This window comes from Camelina sativa, chromosome 6 (genome assembly GCF_030686135.1).
Source record: "Camelina sativa cultivar CO46 ecotype springtype chromosome 6, ASM3068613v1".
NCBI classification, from domain to species: domain Eukaryota; kingdom Viridiplantae; phylum Streptophyta; class Magnoliopsida; order Brassicales; family Brassicaceae; genus Camelina; species Camelina sativa.
The window spans coordinates 28163214-28182375 of record NC_141885.1 but is presented as its reverse complement, the minus strand read 5'-3'; the positions used below and the strand labels follow the sequence as shown (position 1 = coordinate 28182375).

The window sequence follows — 19162 nt, the reverse complement described above, 5'->3', positions numbered from 1 at the left end:
TGGAACACTTTCAAAGGCAGCTGGAGTTAGAATAAGATTGTCTTTAATATAGATTTGAAAACTTTTAAACAAAGTACAAACAAACAAAAATAGAGTTTCATGTCAAAGCTTGAGTTTCCAAGGGAATCAAGTATAGTAGATCGTGTAAGCGCTCTCTCATAGCTTCTTAAGAAGATTAAAGTATTTGTAATAATGCATTCGATTAGATGACAAAATTTAATACCATTCGTTAACCTTCTTTGTTACCAAAAGACAAAAGTTAAGAGTAAATCTTAATTTATTCATAGTATAATTCAATAATATTTTATGATGAAGAAGGCCCATTAATAAGGCTCTAATATTTTACAAACATAAAAAGTTATTAGTAAGGCCCATTAATATCTAAATGAAGAAGGCCCATCAAAGCTGACGGACGGAGACGATATTAAAAAGATTCCAGAACCTTCCATTCCTCCTCTCTCTCTACAGAAAAAGAAGAAGAAGAAGAGAGCAGAGTAGTGTGAGAGCGAAAGGAGGAGGAGGAGAAACTGAAGATCTCAACTCTGGTTAGGGTATCTCTTCGAGTCGTAGGTTTGATCGCTTCTCCTAGTTGTAATTTCTCAGATTCTTGTTCATCTTAGGTTTGATCCCGCTCTGCTTAGGTATTGTATTGTATGATTTGCTTAGTTAGATGATGATCTCTTTTGGAAATTTCACTCTGATTATTTTACTAATGAACCACTCTGTAGTCATTAATGTGACACCATTGATATTGATTTCTCCTTTTTGCTAGTTTCTATATTCAACCTATGTTCATTTATTGTGGTCATATTGAACTTAACGATCATCTCTATTTAGCGTTTCAGGTTGGCTAAAATCATGGTTACTCTCACTAGCAACCACGAGCTGCAATGCGTGAGGTGGGATTGCAGAAGACAACCTGAGAGAGCTTTAGAATACTGTGGCGAGATCTGTCGAGAGATGGCTAATTCAGATTCACAGTCTGAACTTCCGTTTTTTTTGGCAAACTCTTACTCATCCGTTAATGAGTTCTCACCTGTTGCTGCCAAGATTCTCGACTTGCTCAGGGCTGAAAAGGAGAGCGGAGTTCCTCGCCTCCTCTCTGAAGATGTGTTTCACATCCCTCCTTGGCGCTCAGGTATAACTCACTTTTCAGTCTCCATCATCTCTATCTATATCATGTTGTTGTTGGTTTGGTTATATCTTTTGAGTCTCATTGCAGGTACGTTCGAGTTTGTGTTTTCTGGAAGGGAAGATTTCTGCCAGTGGATGTTCATTGGATCGCATCAGATTCCTTCTGTAGCTTCTGGCTTCAATTGGATTCAAGGACGCAGCAGGGTGATTTCTGGAGTTAGGCATTGCGTTCTTGATCCTTCTCCCAGGGAAGACAGCAGATGGAAACCCCACCGGTACTCAAGGCCAGATGTGATGGGAAAAGCAGTGTACGTGATGCATTGCTGCAGAAACTGACACACCATTTATCAGGTCATTACTCATTTATGAAAAGTGTAGTTTTGCCTCTCATGTGGTCATGTTGTTGTTAGTTGTATAACTCAACTCACAGGAGGTTTTGTGTTTATGGAAACTTAGCAGCGGAGGAAGACGGGGAAACTGATTGACTCAAGAGGCCGTTGTAGTCTAGTCTGGAAATACAAGGTGAAGCTGGAGAGTGATTCTTAAGAGAGTATGTAACACGATGCTTTTACTATATGGAATCCGAATATTCTTAAAAGAGTATGTTAGTATATGGTTAGATTGTAATTGTATTGGAATGATGAATGGATTGCTTAATTAGCTACTAGACTGAGAGTACTTTGGATTGGAGTCACTTGAGAAAGCAATAATCATAGGATAGTAAACTCAATAAAAGACAAAGAGAAATAACAAAGTCTGCATTATCATAATTGGCTACTTATTAGTATTATATTATCTTGATGGGCTTGCACAAAGAGATGAGATGGCGAATTGTTTGAAAAATATGTATTGACGACTATTGTTGAAGATGTTCGATGTGGCTGCTGGTTAATACCAGAAATTGAGAAGTCCGAGCTAGAGAAACCGGTTTAGTTCCGGTTTAATAAGTAGCAACCATTAAGCCGATCTTCAATCAAGTGTAATGCATGTATGTTGGGCTTAGGCCCATCAAAGCATAGTGCTCGAGAGATTATATAAGAAAAGAGGAAGAATTGGACGATTCTACTGAGGATTTCGCAGCAAAGGTTAGGGTTCCTCTCGTTTCTTCGTTTACAAGTTTAGAATCGAGGTTAGGGTTCCTATAGATTTTGCTGAAGAATTCGCTGCAAAGGTTAGGGTGCCTCTAGATTCTTGGTTTACAAGTTTGGAATTGAGGTTAGGGTTCCTATCGATTCTTCGTTTACAAGTTTGGAATTGGAGGTTGCACGCTACATACAGTATAGTGTGAGAAGTGAGCGATTCTACAGGAATTTCTCCGGTTCTAAAAGTTAGGGTTACTCTTGATTCTTCGTTTACAAAGTCAGTTTGGTAATTGGAGTTCTTAGTTAATATATATATATATATATATATATATATATATATATATATATATATATATATGAACGACAGATTTAGTCGGTCAGAATTGCAGCTGATCGTTTCGTGCGTGATCTGAGTATAGGGTTCTTTGACAATTGCGTTGTAAGATTGCCGAGTAGGCTGTTTAGATGTGAAACACTCGAGACCTTGAACCTCCGAAATCTCATTCTTTTGGAAGTTCCTTCTCGGGTTAGTTTTAAATCCCTTAAAACGTTGAGCCTTGTAGCTGTCAAGTACGCAGACGAGGAATCTTTCCTCAGGCTTATATCTAGTTCCCCTGTTCTTAAAAATTTGCTTGTGGGGAGTTTTGAGGACGACAATGTAGAGACTTTTACCATTAATGTGCCTTCCCTTCAGAGTTTAACCATTTGGAAATATGATGACAATTACAGGCTGTTTGTGGTACATTCTCTTTCTTTGAAAGAGTTGGATATTGAAAATAACTATGGTGAAGTTAAATTGATTGGTGGTGATATGCCCGACTTGTCAAGGCCAGTCTTAAGACTTTTCACAGCAAAGGGAATGTTTTGAAGTCTCTTACCTCTGTCAAACGTCTTTCTCTATCACACTTTGGTTCTAAGGTAAATTACACTTGTCTCGTTTGATTTGGTTCTAACACACTTTGTGACTTTTGATTTGTCATTATATCTTTTTCATTTATAGGCCCAGTGTCTTATTGGTACCATTTTCTCTCAGCTTGTGTGTTTGGAGTTCCGGGGATTTTGTAACAACTGGTGGGATTTGCTTGTAAATATGCTCCAACATTCCCCTAGACTAGAGATTCTCAAGTTTGAAGATGATGGAGAGGTACTTTCATTAATTACCCTAAGAGTGAAAAATTCCTACATCGAGGCTTATTTGATATTTGGTTTAATTTCCAGTTTAGAGGTCTAACCTAATTTGCACTGTTGTATTCCTACATCATTTGATCACAGACCGAGTTGGAAGGTGAGGAAATTGAAAATGGTTGCTGGATTCAGCCGAGTTGTGCTCCTGAATGTTTGTACCATCTCAAAACCTTTGAGTGGAGAGACTATGAAGGAAAACCAATACAGAAAGAAGTGGCTGTTTATATTCTGAAGAACGCAAGTCGATTAGTTACCGCAAATCTCCGCTATGGCCCAGCGTTTAAGGAATTAGAATATGCAACCAGGGGTTCAAGAGCATGTGAGCTTACCCATGTGCTGAAGAGAAAAATTAGTGTTGAAACTGTCCAGTAACTAGTTGAATGTGGGCTTATATCAGAAACCATTATAGCTTCTTCTCCTTGCTTATCTTTATAACTTGTGAGTGGTTTGTGAACCTAACCAGCATTAACAATTGAAAACAAATGCCTTTTTTTTTTCTTTCGTGTCTACAGCTTTATGATTTGTTGATAATGTTACAGGAAAGTTAGACAGTTTATGATTTGTTGATAATACAGAGTCAAATGTTACAGGAAGACTATGGACAAGGAAATAAATACAAAAGGCATAACAGATGAAAACGTAACAGTGCACTTGAAAACTTTTAAACAAAGTACAAACATACAAATAGAGTTTCATGTCAAAGCTTGAGTGTCCAACCGAATCCGTTTGGGGTCTTTCTGTTCCACATGAATGATAGGATTGGTGTTGTGGATTCTACCTTCTTTGGCTTCCATGGAACATCTTTTATAAGGTTTGAAACCTGTTCTGCCTCTACTTATCAGCTTTGAAGCTCCCAATCCGATTCCGAGAAATCCTGTGTTTCTCTTCTCCTCTTGATCATCAACTGGAGTTAACTGAGCTGCGAAGTTAAGATCAAGTGCCATTGGATATCTATGTTGTTGTTGTTCCTCCTCTCTGTGTTCTTCTCGATATGTAAAACTTTGCGGTAACACCTCTCTAGAGAAGAGAGCTTGAAAGGCAATTCGACCCTGAATGTACAATATTTGGTTTCAACAAAACTAGTATGAGAAAAAGGATTTGAATGAAGGAAGTTAATCTTTAGTCCAAGTACCTCGTCAGACACAGAGTTGGAGCTAGTTCTACTACGGCGTGCATTGGACTCTGAAGTTTGAGGGTTATTAGTGTCTTCATTCATTTCTTTCACCTCTCCATTGGTGTCATTCTCTTGTCTCTCTGATGCATCCGCTTCGACATCATCACTACTTGAGGGAGTGTTTGAACCACACGAAGACCGGTCAACTTGTTTTCTGTCTCCTGCTCCATCTGAACCCTCTGTCTCAGCTGTTGCAGAAGGCTGCTTATGACATTCTGGTTTACTCTTATCTTCAATCTCCCCTGAGTCCAATGAAGATCTAGCCTTCGATGCCTCAGAGTGTTCTTGATCTATCCTCTCTCGGCTCTTTGCAGAAACATGTTGTAAAGTGCTTGTTTTTGTGTACTCTACTTCACCGGATGGTCCAAACGTAGTTGGAGGATAACTAGAACTAAAAGGAGCGCACACAGGTAGCAATCCATTGGCAGCCCACCAAGCACTAGCAGCTGCAACAGTGGCTGCAGCCATGGCAGCCAGATTCGGAGGTGGGTTCCCTTGAACAGGTGGGCTACCACCAGAATCAGGAGGCCAAAATGATGAGGCGAAGGTTGCAGCAGTATAGAGAGCCGGTGTATGTAAAAGGGTTGACATAATATGGTTAGGAAACGACTGATAGTCGCCTGCAACTCGGTGGGGATGCCTATGTATGGGGGCATTATTCTCAACTGGCTCTGAAGAAGGATGTGAAAGAGAATTTGTTATTGAGCGCCCCATTGGCACTAGCACAGGGATATACCTTGGATAAGTCTGAGGTTCTTGCTCATTATTTACCACATCGTTTTCCAAAGATTTTGCATTCAAATTACAGTGGTTCTCTGAATTTGAGTCCTTTCTTGTCCCTTTATTCTGACTCACCTGTTATTCCCCCACATTAAGTTTCAAGAAAAGTACTAATCTTCTTCTTAAACATCAAATTAAAAAAAAAAAAATGAGAGATTGGTTTTACCTCTTCCCGTGAAGGCAAGAACTCCCGAAAAATGCTTGTGTTTGATGTCTCTATACAACTATTATTCATGGAGGATGCAGCAGAAATGGACTGATGAGTGAAACAATCTGAACAGTTGTCTTCCTGCAGATTCTCATTAGGTTTTGATTGTTGTCGATCTTCATTGGCCATCTAAAAAACAAAGCACACACAATCTGTATCAATTATACATGAGGAGCAACTATGACACACTAGAAAAAAATGTCATTGACCATGAAAAAATCACCTCAGGATGCAACACTTTTTCTGATCCAAGGGACTCTTTTCCAAGATTCACAACCGGTTTTGACAACGGGATAGTTACATTTACCGTCTTTCGAGGGTAAGGATTGCTTGGTTTTCGTTTAGGCCGTGGAGGAGGAATAGCTATGTCTAGAGCTTGACCAGTAGCTACACCTTTAGCTTCAGCCTCTTTCTCTACCTGAGAGAGGTTGAGAGTATTCTGGTTACCCTCAAAACAAACATCTAATGACACTAACAAGTTTTAAGGGAAGACGTAGAATATGAAAATGGTGTACCCTCAATGGCTTATCACAAGGAACACTAAACATATTAAACTAGTTCGCCTTTTAAAACAGAATTTTCTAAACGACTTACTGCTCAGTAGTAACTCTAATACGTAATCTATACCTCGTGAATAAAGCGAAAGAAGCAGAAAACTTGCCTGTCTTCAATAAGTCATTAACCATAAAACCAATGAAGATGAGAAGAGAGGCAGTTCAAAATTTACCTTGGTGAAGAATTTCTGAGCGTGGCTTCTTATCTGAACAGCAGTTTTTGTTGCTACATGTTCTGTCCAAATAAAAACAAAAGCAAATCAGCTTGACTTTGAGGAAACAAAACAAGAAAAATCTATGCAAAAAAACATATAAAGAAAGTAAAAAAAAAATCAACCTTCAATCTTTTGCCATGCTCTACCATAAAGCCTCAAAGCTTCAATGAATCTATTATGTTCTTCCTCAGTCCACCTTTCACGTTGCTTTGTTATCTTATATGGCTTCCTCGTCTAAATATTATGATTTTAATTTAATAATCCACACACACACACACACACAAAAGTTTCACTAATAAATTCCTCCATCATTTTCCCCACACCTAACGCATATAATTTCAATATAATTACCTTAATAACAAGATCTTCTCCAGACGAATTTGTCTCCATCACTCTCACTAAAAGCTCCTCCTCAAGCTATACACACAATTTCAGATCTTCTCTTTCGAATTCAACTAACTTCACACACAAACACAAACAATTAATTAAGGTTTCTCATCAATTGGAGAAATCAGAAAGAACATTAGACAACAACAAAAAAAAAACATTCTTCAGATTAAGTAAAGTACCTTAGCTTGGATTCAAAAAAGATCCCATTTTAAAAAATCTGATTTTGAAAACAGTAAGAAATCGAGAAGCAGAAGAAGCAAAGACAAGTGACTTGGTGTCTTTTTTGATTCAAGAAAAAAAAAGAGAGAGACCAGAAGCTACGGAAATAGAGAAATCTCAGCCACTCTTTTGTCCCTCACTCCAAAAATATATATATTTTATTTCGAGGCTAATAAGAGAAACTGCCACACGTCGACCTATTAGTGGCTGATTCGATGATTTGAGCTTTTAATGAATTTACACTCTTATCCAACTTCAACACAACTTGTTCGCAACCTTCTCCGCATCTAGACCACGAGTTCTGGGGCTACCTGAAAGGTTAAAATTGTCAATTCGTTCATAATATCTTGATACTGTAGGACCTACATAAGATCGTTCATCTCTCCCACCAGTTTTTCGACACGTGTCTCGTAACACTAGAAGAACCCATCAGTGGACCCGCGAATCCGGACTAGACTACTACTTCTCGAACATCGGAACGCGCGCTCCGTGAGGTTCACGACACGCGCTATTTACTCCTCCAATGGACCGGAAATATAAAGGCCCATATATTTTGGACCAACAAAAGGCTTTTGTTCTTTAACTGAGAAGAGAGATGATTGCTGCTAATCGTAAGGTAGGAGAGATAAATAATACACACAAACACTGACATGTAATACATTGATGGGATGGGATCATCATGGAAGGCATTATGTATTTTACGAAATTTGTTCAGAGCATGCATAAAAAGGATACAAAGATGGAGACCAAGTTTTGAAAACATGAAATCAACATCTCATATATAGTCTTGAGGAATTTACAACACTTGACATAAATGGATGATATTTTTGAACTAAAGAAAAAGAGACCAGAGATACGTATGAAAGACAGACAGAGGAAGACGACGAAAATTATTTAGTTACAACAAGGAAAGATCGAAAGAAAGATGTGGGATCTCTGTTAGATTCTTTTAATAAGGGATCTTCTTCTTCCTTCGAATTCATGAATGGCCCCCAAATAAGGGATCTTCTTCTTCTTCCTCCTCCTTTGATTTAGCTGCTCCCTAATATGTCTTTGTATGTGTTCTTGACCTTCTGAAACAGAGCTTCCCTGAAACACATAACAAACCATTTCCTCGAGAATCTCAGTTTCTTAATTCTCATTTCTCAATACTCCATAAAACTAAACACTGACAGACTGACTTAAGAAGCATTCTATCTAATATCAGGTTATTAGAGAGTTGATTAACCTGTCTGGTTTGAAGATCAAGTTCTTGTAAGTGAACCACTGCAACCAAAACCAAAAACCACCACATGTTAAAGTTCCATCACACAAGCAACTTAACAACTAGTCTTGAGATTCAAAAGCATTCATGAGAGGCAAAAAGCAATCCACTTGTAATATATAACATCTAAATATGAATAGACTAGATCACATCTCGAATCAGAGGACTAATCCTAAACCCCAAAGTGATGCTGATGAATCATTTAAATACGAATAGACCAAATAAGCCTATGTTCGAATTCTCAAATCAGAGGACTAATCCTAAATCCCAAAGTGATGCTGACTGAATCATCTAAATCCTCAAAAGGAGTTCACCAAAAGCTAAACAATTCTCTCTAATAGAACCCAAAACCTAGCAACGATTCAAATTATACAAACACAAGATGAAAGAAGAAGAAACTCACCCCTGTGTAACCGATGCCTACAAGTTCGAAAACACCAGGAATCAATGGAAGCTTATCAATCGCCTGTTTCACAAAATCAAATCGTGGAATCAAATTATAAAGGAAACTTAAAACTAAGGGTTTCAAAGATGGAATGAATCATTCTTCTACTCACCGAAATCATTCCAGTAGATCCCCAAAGAGCCACCGCACCAGCCAACGCAAGAGAACTTATGGCGTACTTGTCCTCCACTTTCTCCCACTTCAATCCAAACAATCAAATTCAGTTCATAGCAGAGATAGTACACAGAAAGCAGAATCATTATAGTGAACTGAAGATAAAGTAAGAGTTTTTTACAGCTTGTTGAGCAGTCTTGACGATTTCAGGTAACTCTGTAGTATCAGCATCGGTAGTAGTAGTAGTGGCAGGAGCTTCACCAACTTCAGTTGTAGCTCTCGTCACAACGTTCCTCACAATCTTCCGACCTTAAAAATTCGGAAAAGTTTGCATTTTTTAAAAACTCGAAAATTTGGAAACTCAAAGTAAATTAAAGGTTAGAGATTTATGGGCAGTGGGGAACGAACAGTAAGCAGTGGCTTTAGCGGCGCGGTTCTGAGACTGAATCGGAGGAGGAGGAAGCGTGGGAAGTGAAATACACGAGGGAGAAGAGGCGGAGGCGGACGGTTGACGAGAAGGAGGAGCTCTAGCATCGATGATGGTCGACGGAGAAGAGACTGAAAAGGACGCCATGGCTTTTGAGAGAGCTTCTCAAGGCCTCAGAAGAATCAATCTCACAGAAACTAAACAAATTAGAGTGTTATCTAAAGAGAGAGAGAGAGAGAGAGAGGTTTGGGGATAGTGTTTGGAGATGGTTTGTTTCTCTGTGACCAGTCGAAGCCGATTCGACCACTCGTTTTGGGTTTCCCGATCAGGATAGTGCTGACGTGGCGGTCGTTTAGACGATCTTGGAGTTTTCATTGGATAGATGAGAATTTGGGTTTTTTTGGCTCCTTTTATAATATGAAGGACTCAAATCCTAAATTAATATAAATTAAAAAAAGTCATCTTGTGGGAATGGGCCTTGTTTGTAGATATGTACACAAAAGCATGTGGGCTTCTTCTTAACTTTGGGCCTCATTTCAGACCCATGCCATCTAAGATATTTTTAGTAGAGCCAGCCAACAAAAGTCAAACCCCCAAGAAAGGGAGAGAGAGAGAGAGGCAAAAGCAAAAACAAAAAAGAAAGACAAATGATAATCATATGGATACAACAAGAGACAGAGAGGTCAAACTTGAAATGCAAATCACAATTCCCCAAGTAGGACCCCAAATTCGTGTAGAGCCTGAAAACGAAGTCAAGTGCCATGCCGAGAAGATTCCAATTACACACGACCAAATTTTCGAATTTAATTTTCTTCCACTCTTTTGAAAACGAAGTTACGCTAAAAAAAAATTGTTGGGTGCTTTTTGGACGTTTCAGTGTTAATTAAATCAATCAGTCGAATATCTGACGAATCGCCGCCTTTATCTCATCGGCCGATCCCAAATTGCAGTCATCTTCCATCTGACGACAATTTTTTAACAAAAACAAAACAAAAAAGTTTTAATCTTTTCAACAATGTCGGCGATTTTGGAAAAATGGGTTTTTGTGTGAGTTTTATTAAAGTACCTTGAGGTTGAAGGAATAAGAGACAGATGTATTCGTTGGAGATGTGATGTTGAGGTGAAGCACAGTGAATCCGAGTTTCTCTAGCAATATGATTGATCTTAGAAGCTGCCCTTGTTTCCTAGTGCATTGTATTTTGAGATTTACGTGACTCTCTATCACTGTGGCGTCGATTTTTGTTAGTCTGCTTGTTTCTTCTTCTTCTTCTTCTTTACTCGCACGCAACTTGTTCGACGATATGTCCCTGAGACTGTTGTTGTTGTTATCTTCTTCTGGAATCTGTTCTTTGCTATCAGTACTCTGTTGAGTTGTCTTTTGCGCTTCAAGGGCTTGCAAGTGTTGCTCGAGGATCTTCACGAAGTCTATTGCTCCTCCTACTATTGACGCTTGGTCTCCCTAACAAAAACAACAAAATTTGGTTTTTTAAGGAGTTCGACATTGCTATAAAGGTTGAAACTTTGATCTGTGGGTTTTGTTTTTATACCCTTTGGATGTATGAAGATGGAATGAGGGAGCGGAGTGAGTTGAGATGAACGTTCATTTGGCGTCTGCGGTTTCGTTCAACCGCAATGTGTGTCATCCTTTGACTCTCCATCTCTTCTATGTTTTTTGTTGGTTTTGTTCTCCTTCTCTTTCTCCTTTCTCTAGTCATCGGTGTTACCAGGTTGTTGTTCTTCCGTTTGCGTCTTGGATTCGTATTTTGAAGTGGGTTGAACGGGAGTTTTTGGCCTGAGATGGCTTCACTGAATCCTTCGAAATATGAGTTCTGATAGTAGTGGTTGTAAGTTTCAGAATGGATCGGTGAGTGAAACTCTGGAACTTCATGTGGGAGATAGCTTTCGAGTTCCCAATTAGGCTTTTCGAGTGTCTGGAGAGACAGTAGTGCTAGAAAGTTCGGTTCTTTGATGGACAGAAACGAAGAAGGTTCTTCACTTTGTTGCAGCATTTGTAGAAATGGAATTGTTGTATCTTGGAGCAAGCTCGGGGTTGACAATTGTTCTTCCCCAAAGGCAAAGCCTTGATGATCCTCTACAGATCCTTGAACTTGTAGGCTTCTTCTCACATTCACTTTTTGATCCAAAGACTGCAACAAAAGAAAAAAAAAACAGAGGAAGGAGATACCAACCAAAGTGAGTGAGAGAGGCAGTGAGATTTAAAAGAGATATTAAATTTTTGGGTAAATTATACTGTGGGTTTTGGTTAGTGGGTCATTGTAGAGAAACAAAATTAGTATGAAAAATGGAATGTTTCAAAGAGAGGGAAACAGTTGAGTGCAGATTTGTTAGTGTTTTCGGTATAACAAACACACATAGCATTGAATGCAACCATTGTGGACTCTTTTGGAAGGAGTAAATGCAAAGTCCACATCCTTTGATTACAGAATCAATTGTTGAAAGAAATGACTAGAAGAAAGAAGAAAACGAAAAACGTTCCAAATTGAGATAAGATACATTACACAATGGTTTTGTCCTTGAATACTCCTCTCCATTTGAATAGCTGAGCAGCTCTTTTTTTTTCTCTCCTCTAGGACAATGATGGGAAAGAAAATAAATGTGAGGCGTTTAATGAAGTAAAAACAAGAAACTAATGTAGTCACTTCTTGTTATGAAAGCTTCTGAGGCTTAAGCTGTTAGCTTTATATAGAAGAGGGGTCTTAAACTGCTATGAAGATGTAGAAGAGAAATTGGGAAATTGAAAATGATATATGAAAGAGAAAGGAAAGAAAAACAAAGAGGTAAAGAGATGAAGCCAGATGTTTGTTTTGAGGACGAAAGATGAGTTGGTGAGAGGGCTGAGCAGAGCAAGAAGAGGAGAGAGGGAGAGAGGGAAAGTCTCTGACAGAAGAAAGGTCCCTCAAAGAAACATTATTGGCTGTGGCAGTTTTGTCTGGCAGCGAAGACAGACAATTGTGGGGACTTCTGTTAACATACGGAAGATGAAGAAGATGAAGAAGCAGAAGAGAGTTTCCATTGATTTGTGTTTTCACACTAAAAAGCTTTTTAACTTTTGTTGCAACCCAATAGATAAAAAAAAAAATTAATCTTTTGAAGTCTCTCTGGTTCACTCATGATCAACTCCTTAACCCGTGAATTGTGGCTTCTTATCTGTTAAACATGCAAGTGTCGATGCCTTGGCTTCAGGGGTACTAACCAGTGTTTGCCTGTAAATATCTTTGAATTTTCATCTGATTGTGTATTTGGCTTTAGGTGAGAATCCCTGTTTTGTCCCTTACTTCTTTGCAAATTTACAGGATTCCATAGAACTAAGGTTTGTCACCGAAATGTTTTATCTCTTTAAGATCACAGATTCGATCTTAATAAGTTCACAACACAGAAGAAACCTTATCCATGTTCTCAGTTGTGGCCTCTGTTTATCTCACATGGTAAGTCTAACACAGCCAAAACAAGATCCAACACAAATTACCCAGATAACACGAATAAATTTGTCTGCACTCCGGAGATCTCGTTCATACTACTGTAATAAGAGCTAGAACCGCCTACCAAAGTAAACAAAAATAAAAAGAAAGGTTCAACTTTTATACGAGTTTTTAATTGAAGAACGCCTTTAGAGACCTAATCAACAAATTAGGGGGTTTGTAGATTTCATCTTTGTGTGTACTTGTTGATGTAACTTAAAGCTCTGGTTACTTGCTCTCAGGACAAACATGACCCACTAGTGACATATCAATTAAACACCCCCTAACAATCAGTCAGATTCTGCTTCTAACACAATCACAAGCCCTCTGACTCCTAGGAAGATAATGAATCTTAAATGAAGGCAGACCTAATCTCAGAAAAGTTAAGATGACGTATCAGTTCTAAGCAGTTGCGTCCTTTCACCCTTTTCGAAACAAGGACAAAAAGTTTCTTCCTTGAAGAGGAATAATGCTTACTTGTGCACAACCAAACGATCATGACATATAACTATAAAGCCAAGGAACCAAGCAAGTTGAAAAAGGTAGAAACTTTATTAATATTATTGTTAATGAGAATGCTGATACAAAAACCCCTCATCAGATCTTGCTTTGCTTTGGCTTTTAGCGCTCGATTTGTATCGTAACATGACTAATGTTATACTCCCTGCGGATGTAATCAATTACCTTGTTGAGGACCATATCTGCATCTGCTTCTGGTCTAATGTTGACATGGCAAGCCAATAGCACTTTTCCCACTGTGATTGCCCAAATGTGGAGCTCATGAACAGCCACAACTTCTTCCATTTCGAGCAAACCCTTTTCGAGTTGTGTGGCATCGATCTCTCTGGGTGTACTCTCCATCAATACTTCTAGAATGCTTCGAATCATGTTGATGGTTGTTCCCAAGACAATAACCGAAAAGACAAGCGTACAGATTAGATCCACTATCTTCAATTTCGGATTGTACCAGATTATAGCTCCTCCAATCATAACACCAACACTCTGGATGGAATCCCCAAGGACATGAAGATAAGCTCCCTGGACATTGATGTTCCTCTTTCTTTTCTCTTTTTCCGCCACTTGAGTCTTTGATTTGTCCAACAATTGCTCAGTGACATCCCCATGAGCATGGTGCTTGTCCTCTCCATGGCTATGACCATGATCATGATGATGGTGATGGGTAGTAACAGTCACCCCATGGCTATGGTTTCCACCGTGATCGTGATGGTCATGACCATGGCTATGCCCATGCCCATGACTATGACCATGATCATGCCCAAGCAGAACAGCCATTATGATGTTCACCACTAGACCAAACGCAGAAACAAGAAACATGAGGAATCCATTAACCTCACTGGTCTCGGTAACAATCCTGATAATGGCTTCATACACCAGAATACCCGTGAGCAACCAAATGAGCTGGATGGACACAAGAGCTCCCAGAATCTCAATCCTGAAAAAGCCGTAAGTCTGCGTGGGAGTGGCTTCCCAACCAGCAGCCCACAAAGAGAAGAGCGAGATCGCAAAGGCAGCAACGTCAGAGAGCAAATGGGCAGCATCGGTTAGAATGGCCAAACTATTGGCTTTGATCCCACCAACAACCTCGACGCTCATGAACACTAGACACAGCACAACCGCGATACAAAGCTTACGCATAGAAGCAGTACGTTCTGCAGCATCCCCGGAAGCATTCTTAGAATCTGAAAACCCACAGGGCGCTTCTCCACATACTTTGCTTCCCCCAATAATTCTTTCTTCACCAGATTTTCCAACATTAACCTCAACAATGTGACTATGCTGGGAACCTGAAGACTCCATCTGCAAAGAGAAAACGTCAAGGGACAATGAGAAATAAACAAAACAAAGGCCTGAATGGGATCTAGAGAACTACAATAAGCAAACCACAAATCAGCTACCTCGGATAATAAGACAACAAAACCCCAATTCAAATGAACCAAAACAAATAGCTTTCCGGGTTGGTCTGTTTCAACAAAAAAAAGAAAGCAAATTTATCAAGAAATATCAAATCAGAGGACTAGTACATGTATACCACTACTAGTGGAGAGCTACAGAGAGGAGGAACTCTTCAAGCAAAACACAAACGAAGGAATTTAAAAAAAAACAAACTAGTCAACGGTTTCACACCATATAAAAATCATCAGAAGTTAAGAGTCAAAAGCCAAAAACAATACAGATATTGATTTAAGTTTTGACACCCAACAGATAAACAAACAACAGTAAAAGAGAATCAAAAGTGTCCCAATCAGACCAATTCCAGATGTCAGATGTCAGAAAGTGAAGAATCTACAAACCCTAAGACACGATTCAGAATGACACGATTTCATAATATAATGCATCAGCAAATACTGATTCAAGTTGTACACAATAATAATAAAATCGAAACGTCCCCCAGCAAAGACCAATTCCAGATTATAAAATGTCAGATTTTGAGGAAAACACCAAACCCTAAAAAAAAAAAAAAAAAGTGGGCTTGCCGCGTGGGTGAGGAAGAAGAAGAAGAAGAAGAAGGGTTCAGAAAGCAGCTGCAACAATTGAAATATATAGAAACCTTAGTAAAAGAAAGAGAGAAAAAAACTCACCAAGAGAGAGAGTCGAGAGATTCAAGTTACAAAATTGAAGATTCCGCTGTATAATAAGAATCTCTCTAGGCAGGCAGGCGGGGGGGGGGGGGGGGGGGGGGGGGGGGGGTTAGAGGCGGCCAAAAGGAGAAGGCTTTATATTTTTTTAAAAAGGAAAAAAAAAATTCGAGGGGGGAGCACCGATTACATGAGAGATCCAACCCACCTAACCCTTTTTTATTATTTTTTGGGGTCCGCTTTCTCTCTTATCTATCTCCCTTTGAGAGAGAGATCTATCTCAATCGGAATCTATCTCTTTGGTTCCAATTTTGATTTTTTTCCCTTTCCCTTTCACGGTAATAATGAGGAACACGTGGCCGACACTCTATGGACCGGTAATATTTGCTGTCTTTTTTACCCATTTATTTCTTCATTCAATGATTGGTCCAATTATGATTGACTGGTTCGGAGTGGCGGTTTAGTCTAATGATTGATTGTGTTATGTAAATACTTCCTAAACGTTTAACATAACGAAATTCAAGTTACGGTTTTAGCATAACGAACTCCTCATTTATCAGAGTTGTATATATACAAAAGTTACTCTCAGAAGTAGCCAATCAAATACAAGAAAAACAAAAAAAAACACACTAAAGAAAAACAAATCTAATTAAGTTTGGTTTCTATTGTAATGAAAACTAACAAAAGAAATCGAGAGATAAAAAAAAGCTTATAAAGAGTTTTTTTTTTGTTGAGCTGTTTCAGGCTTTTGTAGACGAGTCTGAATTGACGGCACGCACGAACTGCCCTTTCACTCGTGGACGTTGTTCCGCTAGCTTCTTCCTGCTCTGGTATCGAACCTGTATATCCATTGAATCAGTTCGTTCCTGTGTATTTGATTCAGATTCTGTTTATGATCAAAGCTTGTTGTGGGTCTCTTACCTTTTTATCAAAGCATCGATCTTTCCTCTTTAACCTGAATTTCATCAGTGCAGCTTCTCTTTGACTCCGACTCCAACGTTGTTGTGCACTTTCTTCTTCCTTTGGCTTTTTCTCTGTGCTGCTACTTTGTCCTGCAATCCCCTCATCTGTGTTGCAGGTGCTTTGAGATCCAACTTCTGCTTCCTTGCTAGCTTTCAAACGATTTGATTCTACTACTGGAGCTGGGGAATCTTGCGGATTTTGCACTTGATTTGTAACTGCAGACGGAAGAACTTGGTGAGGGATGCTTAACTCGTTCTGTCCGCATTGTCCGGTTATGCTTGATGATCCTATATTCTCCTGGTTGCTGCTCGTTGTGGCGCTTCCTTGATCAGATCTTACTTTTCTTAACTTTTCATGTGATTCGGTTGGTGTCTTTGGCTCACCTGAACTACTCGCCTCTAAAGCGACCGCTGCTTTCTCTGCTGCCTTGCTATTCTCAAATCTGCAGGTTCATAATAAGTAAAGTTGTTCATTAAAACACTAATTAAAAAATTAAAGACATTCTTTTTTTTCGAGCAAGGAAACACACTGACCTTAAGAAGGCTGATGCGTCAGAGAGGCTAAGCTTTTGATGCTTGCTTTCGACTTGGTTCTCAAAACTAACAGAGCAAGATCTTTTCAGAGAGAGTCCAAGCTCGGGACCAGCACAGGCGTCAGGACTGTTGTCTTCATAGATACTCTCAGGCCGTTTGTCAATTCCACCAATCAAATCCATTGTCACATCAAAAGATTCAGGCTTTTTCTCATTTCTACCAGAATCCTTAACCTCGTCCCTTTCATCCAGTGATCTGGCATTCTCCAGAACCTTGTTGTGACCGTTGTAGCTGATAGCCTGCACAAATTGAATGTGCACAATATATCAGCTTAAGTAAGATAAACAAAAGCTCTGGAAAAGTGACAATACAATGCAATCTCGAGATGAAAGACCTCACAGTCCAGCCACCACTCATACAAAATCCAATCAAAGACATAGATTGTATCAAATAACAAGTCAGTGGTAACATCTATATACCTGAGCACCACTTCCTTGGTCGGAATGATATCTGGAATCTGCACTAGTTTCATCAGTATCTTCAAGGTTCTGCTGTGAAGCTGGTAAACTTTGAGCATGAGCGGTAGGATCATCATGCAACTGATTCATAACCAAAAAACACAATTAAGTCTTTCAAACTAGAAACATCAACATAAGGAAACGAAACTTCAAAACACCAAAAAAGGAAGAAATATCGTACAGTAAGTCTTCTCCAAACATGTTGCCATAGATTTTTCAACTCGTTTTTCCTCATGGGTTTGATAAGATAATCAGCAGCACCTCTAAGCATACACTTCAACACCATTTTTATCGAATCTTGCGAAGACATCACTATTCATTTCAAGAAAGAAAACCAAAATAGAGCATATGAGAACACATAAAAACACATAAAGAGGCGTTTTTATAAGGCATAAAGGACTAAGGGGATCACCATCGTACTTATGACAGGAATGTTCTTGCAAGCTTCATGCTCCATACACAAAGCAAGTAGAGCAAAACCAGATATAGATGGCAAATCCAGCTCTGTTAGTACAAGATCAATGTTATGAGACTTCTCCTTAAGAATATCCCAAGCAGCTAAACCATCGGAAGCAGCGACAACTGTATCAACTCAAAACAAGCAAGATCGAGTTTTTTTTTTTTAGTTTCACAGGTCAAACATCTTCAAAATCAATCAAGACATAAACAAAAAAAGAAGCAAACTTTTATCAGAAAAGATGAATCGACCTTTGTAACAGCATCTACGAAGAAGAGCAGTGATGATTTGACGAGTTGAATCATCAGATTCAACTAACAAAACCCTAAGAACAGTTTTAGGCAAATACTTCTCCCACTGAACAACTTCAGATGACTTGCCTCTGTTGTTGTTCTTAGTCGTCTCCATACCATCATCACTACTTAAAACCACAATCTCCCCCATCGAATCAGAGCTCAAAATAAACAGGACAAACAAACAAACAAAAGCAGAACTCGGTAACACCAACAAAAGTCAAAACAAAGCAAACGAAACGAGACTCTCGATTAATAACAGATCTTAGTCCGACCAAAACGATCGAAGGAGAGAGAGAGAGAGATAGAGAGAGAAAATATCAGAGAAGATGTTGAAGATGAAGATGAAGAAGAAAAAAACAGAAACTCTTTTTTTTTAAAAATTGGTATCTTTGGATCAGGACCACGAAAAAATATCTAACAATCAAGAAGAGAAAGAATACTTGTAGAGAAGAACAATCAAAGGAAGGAAAGAAGAAGACTTGTAGAGAAAAATAAACAAATAGAGAAATCTAATTAACGGTGAGAAATAAAGGCGGGCCTTCACTAGATGACGTGGCTTAATATGAGCCATTGTTTTGATTTTCTCTGTATCGCGGCTGATTCGGTGGAGGTGGTCCTCTCTCCTCTGCTTCTCAGCTCTCAGGTCCACATTTACACGTGTCATTTACCTGGTTCCTCTACGGAAGTGAAGATATTCGCCTGAGTATCATCTCGTGGTCATGCGCTTGACACGTGTTTTTTTCTATTTTCTTTGTGTGGCTCAGTTTTGATATCTTTGGTTGGATTTAATAAAATTTTTTAAGTATTTTTTTTTTCGACTGTTCTTCTAGCCTCCTATGTATCATTCAAATTGGATGGCGTTTTTTTTTTTTTTTTTTTCTCTTTTTCCATAAAGCAAATTTATTTAATTTTTCAAGTGGGAATTAACAATTTTATTACTTTATTATATATTAAATGCCACTAGCTTTATTTAAATCAGATTAGTGCACTGGCCGCGTAAATTTGGAAATGGAAAATGGAATGATATTTTTTTTTTATTAAATAAATTTTCTGTGGATATCAAAAGGAGTTCTAGAACCATCTATAAAACTTTGCTTTGCGTAGAAAAAATAAAAATGTCCCATCATT

The 19162-nt window shown here is 38.8% G+C and overlaps 6 protein-coding genes and 1 pseudogene across 36 annotated transcripts; 2 read left to right on the top strand and 5 right to left on the bottom strand.

The window, feature by feature from the left end:
* The first annotated feature begins 449 nt into the window (after window positions 1-449).
* On the top strand, window positions 450-1798 carry LOC104793663 (uncharacterized). Of its 17 annotated transcripts, none has more exons than XM_010520065.2 (4): window positions 450-570; window positions 838-1138; window positions 1223-1485; window positions 1594-1798. In XM_010520065.2, exons 2-3 carry the CDS (start codon window positions 859-861, stop codon window positions 1468-1470), a joined length of 528 nt encoding a protein of 175 aa, XP_010518367.1. In that variant the 5' UTR covers window positions 450-570; window positions 838-858; the 3' UTR covers window positions 1471-1485; window positions 1594-1798. The 17 variants fall into 17 exon arrangements, with proteins under 17 accessions (XP_010518367.1, XP_010518369.1, XP_087311444.1 ...); XM_010520067.2 differs by having other exon boundaries at window positions 1591-1798; XM_087455318.1 differs by having other exon boundaries at window positions 452-566.
* Window positions 1799-1957: 159 nt separating this feature from the next.
* LOC104793662 (F-box/FBD/LRR-repeat protein At5g56420-like) lies at window positions 1958-3897 on the top strand (annotated as a pseudogene). The gene is made up of 4 exons (XR_769391.3): window positions 1958-1980; window positions 2598-3134; window positions 3217-3360; window positions 3489-3897. The product of XR_769391.3 is annotated as an F-box/FBD/LRR-repeat protein At5g56420-like (transcript).
* A 37-nt stretch (window positions 3898-3934) lies between these two features.
* Window positions 3935-7140, bottom strand: LOC104793661 (protein CCA1-like). Of its 11 annotated transcripts, none has more exons than XM_010520061.2 (8): window positions 6902-7130; window positions 6684-6791; window positions 6455-6566; window positions 6291-6352; window positions 5787-5981; window positions 5522-5692; window positions 4534-5430; window positions 3935-4450 (listed from the first exon to the last, which is right to left on the bottom strand). In XM_010520061.2, exons 2-8 carry the CDS (start codon window positions 6720-6722, stop codon window positions 4094-4096), a joined length of 1833 nt encoding a protein of 610 aa, XP_010518363.1. In that variant the 5' UTR covers window positions 6723-6791; window positions 6902-7130; the 3' UTR covers window positions 3935-4093. The 11 variants fall into 11 exon arrangements, with proteins under 11 accessions (XP_010518363.1, XP_010518365.1, XP_010518364.1 ...); XM_010520063.2 differs by having other exon boundaries at window positions 5871-5981; window positions 6902-7112; XM_010520062.3 differs by having other exon boundaries at window positions 6684-6787; window positions 6902-7112.
* Window positions 7141-7692: 552 nt separating this feature from the next.
* LOC104793660 (protein CURVATURE THYLAKOID 1B, chloroplastic) lies at window positions 7693-9651 on the bottom strand. Its single transcript, XM_010520060.3, has 6 exons — window positions 9173-9651; window positions 8946-9073; window positions 8763-8849; window positions 8609-8671; window positions 8170-8207; window positions 7693-8030 (listed from the first exon to the last, which is right to left on the bottom strand). The coding sequence occupies exons 1-6, from the start codon at window positions 9336-9338 to the stop codon at window positions 7973-7975; spliced, it is 540 nt and encodes a 179-aa protein (XP_010518362.1). The 5' UTR covers window positions 9339-9651; the 3' UTR covers window positions 7693-7972.
* Window positions 9652-9703: 52 nt separating this feature from the next.
* On the bottom strand, window positions 9704-12399 carry LOC104793657 (transcription factor bHLH70-like). Of its 2 annotated transcripts, none has more exons than XM_010520056.3 (4): window positions 11711-12399; window positions 10739-11338; window positions 10258-10650; window positions 9704-10152 (listed from the first exon to the last, which is right to left on the bottom strand). In XM_010520056.3, exons 1-4 carry the CDS (start codon window positions 11741-11743, stop codon window positions 10084-10086), a joined length of 1095 nt encoding a protein of 364 aa, XP_010518358.1. In that variant the 5' UTR covers window positions 11744-12399; the 3' UTR covers window positions 9704-10083. The 2 variants fall into 2 exon arrangements, with proteins under 2 accessions (XP_010518358.1, XP_087311433.1); XM_087455307.1 differs by having other exon boundaries at window positions 11706-12327.
* An 804-nt stretch (window positions 12400-13203) lies between these two features.
* Window positions 13204-15574, bottom strand: LOC104793658 (metal tolerance protein 1). Of its 2 annotated transcripts, XM_010520058.2 has the most exons (3): window positions 15271-15574; window positions 14587-14651; window positions 13204-14488 (listed from the first exon to the last, which is right to left on the bottom strand). In XM_010520058.2, the coding sequence occupies exon 3, from the start codon at window positions 14486-14488 to the stop codon at window positions 13292-13294; it is 1197 nt and encodes a 398-aa protein (XP_010518360.2). In that variant the 5' UTR covers window positions 14587-14651; window positions 15271-15574; the 3' UTR covers window positions 13204-13291. The 2 variants fall into 2 exon arrangements, with proteins under 2 accessions (XP_010518360.2, XP_010518361.2); XM_010520059.2 differs by lacking the exon at window positions 14587-14651.
* A 223-nt stretch (window positions 15575-15797) lies between these two features.
* LOC104793656 (two-component response regulator-like APRR9) lies at window positions 15798-18531 on the bottom strand. 2 transcript variants are annotated; one of them, XM_010520055.2, is made up of 7 exons: window positions 17990-18531; window positions 17694-17863; window positions 17463-17593; window positions 17243-17362; window positions 16764-17062; window positions 16189-16672; window positions 15798-16106 (listed from the first exon to the last, which is right to left on the bottom strand). In XM_010520055.2, exons 3-7 carry the CDS (start codon window positions 17589-17591, stop codon window positions 16008-16010), a joined length of 1131 nt encoding a protein of 376 aa, XP_010518357.1. In that variant the 5' UTR covers window positions 17592-17593; window positions 17694-17863; window positions 17990-18531; the 3' UTR covers window positions 15798-16007. The 2 variants fall into 2 exon arrangements, with proteins under 2 accessions (XP_010518357.1, XP_010518356.2); XM_010520054.3 differs by having other exon boundaries at window positions 17702-17863.
* Window positions 18532-19162: the final 631 nt, after the last annotated feature.

What these genes read in the sequence shown, in the direction of transcription:
- LOC104793661 (XM_010520061.2), bottom strand. Translation starts at nt 6,722, where the DNA reads ATGGAGACAAATTCGTCTGGAGAAGATCTTGTTATTAAG. An exon ending in AGCATGGCAAAAGATTGAAG is followed by an intron (nt 6,353 to 6,454) that starts GTTGATTTTTTT and finishes TTATTTGGACAG; the next exon opens with AACATGTAGCAACAAAAACT. An exon ending in AAAAAGTGTTGCATCCTGAG is followed by an intron (nt 5,693 to 5,786) that starts GTGATTTTTTCA and finishes TTTGTTTTTTAG; the next exon opens with ATGGCCAATGAAGATCGACA.
- LOC104793658 (XM_010520058.2), bottom strand. Translation starts at nt 14,488, where the DNA reads ATGGAGTCTTCAGGTTCCCAGCATAGTCACATTGTTGAGGTTAATGTT.
- LOC104793663 (XM_010520065.2), top strand. Translation starts at nt 859, where the DNA reads ATGGTTACTCTCACTAGCAACCACGAGCTGCAATGCGTGAGGTGGGAT. An exon ending in CATCCCTCCTTGGCGCTCAG is followed by an intron (nt 1,139 to 1,222) that starts GTATAACTCACT and finishes GTCTCATTGCAG; the next exon opens with GTACGTTCGAGTTTGTGTTT.
- LOC104793656 (XM_010520054.3), bottom strand. Translation starts at nt 18,182, where the DNA reads ATGGGGGAGATTGTGGTTTTAAGTAGTGATGATGGTATGGAGACGACT. An exon ending in CAAGAACATTCCTGTCATAA is followed by an intron (nt 17,594 to 17,701) that starts GTACGATGGTGA and finishes TGAAATGAATAG; the next exon opens with TGATGTCTTCGCAAGATTCG. An exon ending in ATGTTTGGAGAAGACTTACT is followed by an intron (nt 17,363 to 17,462) that starts GTACGATATTTC and finishes GTTATGAATCAG; the next exon opens with TTGCATGATGATCCTACCGC.
- LOC104793657 (XM_010520056.3), bottom strand. Translation starts at nt 11,743, where the DNA reads ATGGAGAGGAGTATTCAAGGACAAAACCATTGT. An exon ending in TTCAAGGACAAAACCATTGT is followed by an intron (nt 11,339 to 11,710) that starts GTAATGTATCTT and finishes CTTTTGTTGCAG; the next exon opens with TCTTTGGATCAAAAAGTGAA. An exon ending in CATCTTCATACATCCAAAGG is followed by an intron (nt 10,651 to 10,738) that starts GTATAAAAACAA and finishes TGTTTTTGTTAG; the next exon opens with GGAGACCAAGCGTCAATAGT.
- LOC104793660 (XM_010520060.3), bottom strand. Translation starts at nt 9,338, where the DNA reads ATGGCGTCCTTTTCAGTCTCTTCTCCGTCGACCATCATCGATGCTAGA. An exon ending in CGCTAAAGCCACTGCTTACT is followed by an intron (nt 9,074 to 9,172) that starts GTTCGTTCCCCA and finishes CGAATTTTTAAG; the next exon opens with GTCGGAAGATTGTGAGGAAC. An exon ending in TTGATCTTCAAACCAGACAG is followed by an intron (nt 8,031 to 8,169) that starts GTTAATCAACTC and finishes TATGTGTTTCAG; the next exon opens with GGAAGCTCTGTTTCAGAAGG.